Source organism: Molossus molossus, unplaced genomic scaffold, assembly GCF_014108415.1.
Source record: "Molossus molossus isolate mMolMol1 unplaced genomic scaffold, mMolMol1.p scaffold_m16_p_5, whole genome shotgun sequence".
NCBI classification, from domain to species: domain Eukaryota; kingdom Metazoa; phylum Chordata; class Mammalia; order Chiroptera; family Molossidae; genus Molossus; species Molossus molossus.
In genome coordinates this window covers 48,449,690-48,457,395 of record NW_023425388.1, presented here as the reverse complement: position 1 = coordinate 48,457,395, position 7,706 = coordinate 48,449,690, and the positions used below count along the sequence as shown (strand labels likewise).

Genomic DNA, 7,706 nt, shown 5'->3' with positions numbered 1-7,706 from the left:
TAATAATAAAAGGTAGTATTACTATTTAATGGAGACCTCCAGAGGTAATGAAAATACTTCGTGATTCACCACTAGATGCATGGCCGATAGACGCTGGGTGAGATCAGGCCAATCTGAGACTTGCTCGGGCAATCTGAAGACCTACCCTGATTGGTCTTCTAAGAGAGAAGAGCCCGGAGGTGCAGTTTCTGGAGACCATTTCTTCTCTTCCCTGCATTCAATACACATTTTGGAAAGGGGAAGGAGAACATTAATATTTGCCATGACATTGTTTTCCCTGAGCAGGGAGGAAGACAAAGACAGAAGATGTGCAGTGCTGATAGAAATGAGAATGCTAGTTTTCCAAGGTTCCCAAGGGACTCTGTGGGGGTATAGTGTGGGGTCTCAGACTCCTGGCAGGGTGGAGGGGGGGGATTGTAGAGCGCCCCCTGCCCATCCCATCACTGACAGCTTCAGTTACAGAGGCATCAGGAGTACAAAGATCATAACCAGAACCAGAGGCTTCCTGCTTACGGATGTGAGGGGGGAGGTGGACCGAAATAACTGCACAACACTAATAGTAGACTCTGAGAAGCCACCCCTTCCAGAGCCTTTCCTAACACCCCTTCTAAGTAATTTCTAACCTTGTGAATATTCACAGAAAGAAGAAGAATAGGCGTTATTGGCCTTTGCAGTAACAGGATGAGAAAGTGCGAGACTTCCTGTTATGTGTGTGTGACAGCTGGTGATAAGTGGAGGGCCCTGCACAGGAAATCCGCTCAGCTTCTGCAATGTGACCTGCCTGAAACTTGGGCGCTCCTCCAGCCTGAATGTTGATGGCAGGACAAAGGGGCATTTGGACTATGGGCGACATGGTAGAGAAGAGTTTGGAAGAGCCTCTGGCACCTCCTACAGATGAACCCTCCCAGAAAACGGGAGACCTGGTAGAGATCTTAAATGAGGATAAGGCAAAATTTGATGACACGGGCCTCTCCTTAATTCTGCAGAATGGCCTGGAGACCCTCCGAGTGGAAAACGCTCTGACAGATGTCATCTTGTGTGTGGACATTCAGGAATTCTCCTGCCACCGCGTGGTGCTTGCTGCGGCCAGCAACTATTTCAGGTCAGCACGCCTAAGACCAGAGTCAAAGTGGGTGCAAGTTGTCAGGAAACTCTGTGTTGATGCAAGAGCCCAATCTAATGAGTTGGCTGTTGCATTTACGGTTAGTTTATCTATTTAGGCTTGTGCGTCTATTCAAGATGCAAGAAAGGGAGCTATTCACCTTAGATTTTAGGATTTAAGCTGTCTTAAAAGAGAGATTTATATTACTTAAAAGCAATGTTTATATATTTTGGTAAATTTTCTGTGTGATATATCCTTGTTCCAAAGGATGGAAAATTACTAAAGTCATGGGTTTTTTTCCCCCTTTGGTCTGATTAGTGTGTTGGAAACAATGTTGTCACTGTTCACCAAAAGAGGTAGAGAAAAGGATGTGGACCCTCTTTTGCAGTTTTCAAATGACTTGCTGAAATTTAGGGGCTTTTGTTTTTGCTGAGGGTGTGGGTGAGAAGGGAAAGCTGTTACAAAGGTGCTTGGAAAAGAAAGACTCTTAATTACAACAAACTTGGAGGCCTGGGTTTCATCCCGCTCTGCCCCTTCCTGACCATGGGGCTTTGTGCAAGTCACTCAGTGCTCTGAGTTTCTGTTTTGTCATCTGTAGAATGGGAATAGTGATTATCTCTCAGGAATATTGTGATAATCAAATGTGAGAGGGAAAGTCCCACACACTGCCTGGCATATAGTAGATGCTACAATATCTTTGTTGAAATCTGTTTGGTGCAGCCAAGAACCATTTGTTGAGTGTTTACCATGAGCAAATGCCTGAGGTAGGAATGTGGGGGAATCAGGTACCCAGTGAATTCAGCTGGATCCAGAGTGCTCCAGATCGATGTAGACATGGTGGGAACAGTCCCCAGGGGAAATGTGGATGAACAGGTATTTGGGGAATTTGAAAAACGAAACAAAACAACAACAAAAATGCTTATAATTCTTCTCAAGGAGATTGTTCTTAACTCTTGATTCTGGCTGAGGAAATGAAAAACTATTTACCTATGTAAATATCATGTAACATATTTTCTTTCTTTTTATGTTTTGGGATGCTTAGAGGGAAATTTTTCTTTGGGATTCGAAGAGTGGGGTCAGGAGGTTGTTGTGGAACTGATTAGGTCCTATGTGCAGACAAAGGAAGGGGCGAACTGGGTTTGCAGGAAGCGCTGCTTGCTAAGTGACAGACAGACATAGTTATCTGAATTTATTTCTGCAAGAGCACAATGGAGGCGGCTGATATGCCCTTTTATAGAGGAGGAAATGGAAACCCAATATTACATGCCTCGTCATTGCTGGAGCAGGGATTGGGCACATTCTGGAAATCCTTGTTTTTACTGCAATACAAACCGCCACTAAATTTGAGGCTTCATTCCACAGGAAGCACATAAACGGTCAAGTCTGGGCACAGCCACAAAGATGGGTTGACATAATCAACTCATTACTTACTCCACCAATATTGACCACATGCTTTCACGTTGATCACAATCCCATTCAGAAGTGAATGGAAGTCAACTTAGCTCAGTGTCCCGAGCACTCACTTTTAGATTTGTTCTTTCTGTTTTGAATCACTGGAAAACTGCTGTGGTAAAACGTACACCCAGTTAGTAATCTCACCAGTGGCTCCTCCCGGCTGTGGAACAGGACTGCTGGCTGTGTGCTCTCCAGTACCTTGCTGGCTCCTCTGATCCTCAGGTTTCTCATCCTCAGCAGACAGGGTGTGGGCTCAGTCCTGCTGAGGTAGGCTACTTGGGGAAGGAACGTCTCTGCCCGTCCTCGGAGGAGGCGGTGGCACTGAGAAGGCGCCCACACAGTGCGTGTTTCTGCCTGTGGCTGAAGAGTCTCTCCCAAAGCTGCCTGGTCATGAAGGGAAATTCCTTCTATTCTTTTCTTCGGGGCAGTGACTTTTGATTCTTATCTTGATATTTCCAAGATGATTGTCCTCTTCTCATGAGCACATGAATCCTAAAGGCAGGACCCCCTTTTCAGTACTACTATTCCTAACAACTTCTGCTGTTGAACACAACGCGGAGGGGCAGGACATTTTGGCCCCATTTACAGATGAGGAACCTAAGCCCGAGTGTCTCAGGTAACAAATGGCTAAGAGGGATTTGAACCTAGACTGACATGAACTCTGACATTGCCTCACCACCTGTCTTGCTTTGTTCCTAAGATTTTGAAAGGAGTTGAGAGCCCAGTTCCCTGCATGCTCAGACTTGGGAAGGGCAGTCCGCTCTGTCTGAGAGGCCCTGCCTCAGCCCCCTGAGCTTAGGAGCACCTGGATGCTGCTTGTAAACTTATGTAGGTTTTAAAATAAATTTTTATTCATTGAGGGCATAAATATTTTCCATAAGTTATTGCACAGTACTTTGTTTAACCAGTTACCAATTGACAGGCGTTCGGTTGTTTTTAATCCTGTGCTTTTACAAACAGTGTTGTAATGAATAACCTTATACACATATCATTTCATAGGCACGAAAGAGTGTCTGGGGTACATTTGTAGAAGAGGGTTTGCTTAGTGAAAGAGAAATGTGTTTGCAGTTTTAGTAGATAGTTCCTGATTCTCCTAGATAGAGGTTCAATCATTTTGTCCACCCCACAGCCTTGTCAAAAGAGGGTGGCCTTAAACCTAGATTTTTCCCTATTAGATCGATGAGAAACAATATCTCAATTTAGTTTTAATTCACATTTCTCTCATTTTAAATAAGGTCTGCAATTCTTTTTCTGTGAACTATCTCTTCATAGCCTTTCAAATTTTCATATATATATATATATATATATATATATATTCCTCACCTGAGGACATTTTTGCATGTATCTTCAGATAGAGGAAGAGAGAGAGAGAGAAATATCCATGTGAGAGAGACACATCGAGTGGTTGCTACCCACACGACCCCAACTGGGGCTGGGGACAAACTGCAACCGAGGTACGTGCCCTTAGCGGGAATTGAACCCGGGACTCTCTGGTCCGCAGGCCAACACTGTAACCACTGAGCCAAACCGGCCAGGGCTCATGTATATTTTTAAAAATTAAAATGTATTTTATCAAAGTATTACATGCAAATAGTTGTCAGAGTTAAATAATATTTAAAGTCTTATAAAACAAACTATCTTCACCTCCTCTACCCTTCAGTCTTGCTCTCCAGAGTCCACCATTTTCAACGTTTAGCTATTTCTTCTGATATTATATTTATATTTCTACAAAATATGCTCATAATGCTCTTTCTCGATTTCTCTGTATTAGACATTTATGAATTTCTAGTATGTCTGATAAGGACTGAGAACTTGTACCTAACTTACCATATACTTTCCTTCTCTACAATCTCTCAAGATAATGTTATCACATTAAAAAAAATAAATTTGTATGAAGAGTTTACATTATGTCCATGAAAACATTGTTTCCTGATGAGCCAAATTGTGCGATATGACTACATTTCCTTTCTTGTAAACCCTTTGCCTTTCCTGAAATTAATAACTCACTTTTTCCATTGGCTTCGGGGATATCTTTTGCTCACAGTCTCTTCATGATAATCTTTTACGTAGTCCAATGCATGAGAAAATCCACCATTTCATCCCCCCCCCCCCCCCCAGAATCTTCCTCACTCCCATCATCCTATCCATGGTCTCCGGACCTGCTGCCCAGCTGTTGCCTAACTGCATATGAAAACCATGGTGGCTGTGAACAGCGGCTGTTTTAGTGACAGACAATGTGGTGCCCTTTGAGGGCCTATGTAAATGTTCTAAGTGGAATGAGGAAGTTGGGAAAATATGTAGAGTTGAGCCTGAGAAAGCGGAGAGGGCGAATAAAGCTTCGAAAGTGGCTAATAACATACATAAAATGTCAAAGAGTCCAAATGTTTCATGGCAGAAATAAAATAAATAAATAAGTAAAATAAATCTATGGCAAAAAGCATAGATTTAACACTCATATTAATGTTTTTAAATGTTTATAAGACTACTAGGTCTTTTATAAGTCTACCAGTAAAGCTGCCAATTGTGCTATGTTGGACAGGTCCCCACATCAAAGTCATTGGAAGGGGTTGTCATCCTGTATACTGAGCCCACCTCCCAAAGGATCTCCATGTAAACCAGTGGTTCTCTCCGTTTGGTGGGGGGAGCAACCACTGACAAATATGGCACACTCCATAAATGATGCTGACTTGTGAGAGCAACCATGTTGTGATTCCCAGGGTCGGTAGAAGGAGGGGGAGTCCTGGCGATAAAGGGAGGGGTCATCAGGCTTCTCTCAGTCTTACTGATGACTGGCCTCTCCTACATAAATAGAAACCCTTCCAGGCTGAGGCTGAGTCTGAGTCAACAGTAAGCTCCTTTGTTGTGGCCAATTCTGAAGTCCCTGACTAGTATCTTGGTACCTCAGTCTCTAGGTCTGGTTCCCTGAGACTATGATAAAGGGACTTTGACTACTCACTACAAAATCAAACATGAGGTCAGGAGTGGAAAAGGTATTGTGGGCACAATCTATTAGTCATTATTATATATTAAACAATTACTGGATGGCAGGGATGTGGGTGAGAGGCTACTCTTAAGCTGTGCTTAGACGTAATCCTTTGCTTTTTCTCCATAATGTGTAAGGCGCCTAAAAAGGAGCCAGCAAGAGTAGGTGATAAAATGAGTGCAAAGGAAAACAAGAATGAGTTAAGGCCATTTGGGTCTGGATTAAAAACCTAGATAATGGCAAATGTGTTGAGGATTGCTGCTTGCCACAGTTGGTATGCCTGGCAAGCTCCAGCGAACTATTGATTGTACTTGTAACATTGGGCTCTGTATTTTATACTTTTAATATTTCCCTTATAGCAGAACCACTATGGTGGTTAATATTTAAGTACTACAGATCTATAATCTCTCACCTGCCTTCTAATCCTAAAAAAAAAAAAAAAAAAGTTCTGCTTGGTGGAGGGTTGCTGCCCCAGGGTAGAAGTACAATCAAGTCCTTTGAATTTTCAGTAAAATGTCCTCTCTGTCATCTCCATTCCTGGTCTCTAGGGCATATGAATCTTCTTTCAATTAAGACCAGAAAATCTATTCTTCTCCTGTTTTGGATAACATTCCATGCAGCTCTCCACTAAAACACAACAGAGAAATACTTTCATCATTAACATATCGAGTTCTGAGCTTTATTCCTGCATCAAGCACATGGATATGTAACTGTCCCTGCATGAAAATGCCTGTATAGAACTAGATTCTAATATAGTAAACATCAAACAGTCCATGGGAAGAGCTGGCCGGTGCAGAACGTCTGTACTTTTGGTAAAACTGCCTTGGAGCTCACCATTCATCACATTGCTCAATGTTCTATATTAGTCAGCGTTCTTTTGGTTGTTAGGGATAGGAACTCAAGTCAGATCAGCTTAGGCAAAAGAGGAAGGTATTTGGCCACATAACCAAATCATGGGAAGGGCCAGGATACAGCAGAGCCCAGGGGAAGAGGAACCAGGGCCTTGAATGCAGTCAAGGGGTTTTCTCTTCTTCACTCCGCTTCTCTTTCAGGTGGCATTTCTCAGATGGATCTGCCACATGTTTGGGAGTTTTCCTGTTGGCAGCTCTGAGGCTTTGGCGCCAAAGAGAAACTGAAGGGCTTGCTTCAGTTTGAAAAGCCCCTAGGAAAGACTCTGATTGGCCCAGCTCCATTTAATTACTCAATCCTAGACCAATCACTGTGTCGGGGAGGTGGGGACAATGATCAGCTCAGCTTAGTTTAGGGGTCCACCTTTGGCAAAAGATGTAAGGGTGTATGTATGCCACTTGAACAAGAGCATTTCCCAGCAGAGAAAAGCACTAGATAAAAGAAAAATAATCTTTATTAAAGAGGAATAGCAAATCCTGGTTTATTTTATTGTATTAGCCAATTTATTATACTTCTGTTGACTGTCAGGAAGCTCACTGCACTGACTTTTCTTTTTTTTTTTATATGAATTTTTATTTATTTTTTTTGTTACAGATATTTTACCTTTTTACCCCATTGGCACCCCCCCCCAACCCCCCCCCCCCCCGTCCCCGGCTTAGTTATCCATGTCCATTGGTCATGCATACATGCATATAAGTTCTGCGGTTTATCTCTTCCCACCCCCCCACCCCCCATCCCCTCTTCTGAGGGATGTCAGTCTGTGCCCTACTTCCATGTGTCTCGGTCTACTGTATTCCTCAGACTGTTATGTTCATTATATTCCGTATATAAGTGAGATCATGTGGTATTTGTCTTTTTCTGCTTGGCTTCTTTCACTTAGGATAATACTTTCCAGGTCCCTCCATGTCGTCTCAAAGGATAAGAGATCTTTCTTTCTTACCGCTGCATAGTACTCCATTGTGTATATGTACCACAGCTTTTTGATCCATTCGTCTACTGGTGGACACTTGGGTTGTTTCCAGATCTTAGCTATTGTAAATATGCACTGACTTTTCTTAGCCTACGCTTCAGTGTTATATTCTCCTCCTAGTTTAATTACTTATTTCTCATCTTCTTATTGTTTTGTATTTTATTATACCCCTGCTGCTTTAGTTTAAGCTGTCTTAAGTTCTTTTGGAGAAGCCATTTCTGTATATAGAGAAATCTCCTTTGCCATAAAAGAATATTATTTAGGTAACCTATGTGTTTTATGCCAGA

The 7,706-nt window shown here is 42.5% G+C and overlaps 1 protein-coding gene across 1 annotated transcript in view; it reads left to right on the top strand.

The window, feature by feature from the left end:
• Positions 1–771: 771 nt before the first annotated feature.
• The window catches only part of KLHL6 (kelch like family member 6), a 49,015-nt gene continuing 42,080 nt past the window's right edge, over positions 772–7,706 (top strand). Inside the window, exon 1 of the mRNA XM_036243467.1 lies at positions 772–1,102. Coding sequence (XP_036099360.1) covers positions 810–1,102 — 293 coding nt within the window. The 5' untranslated portion in view covers positions 772–809. The remainder of the gene's footprint in view (positions 1,103–7,706) is intronic.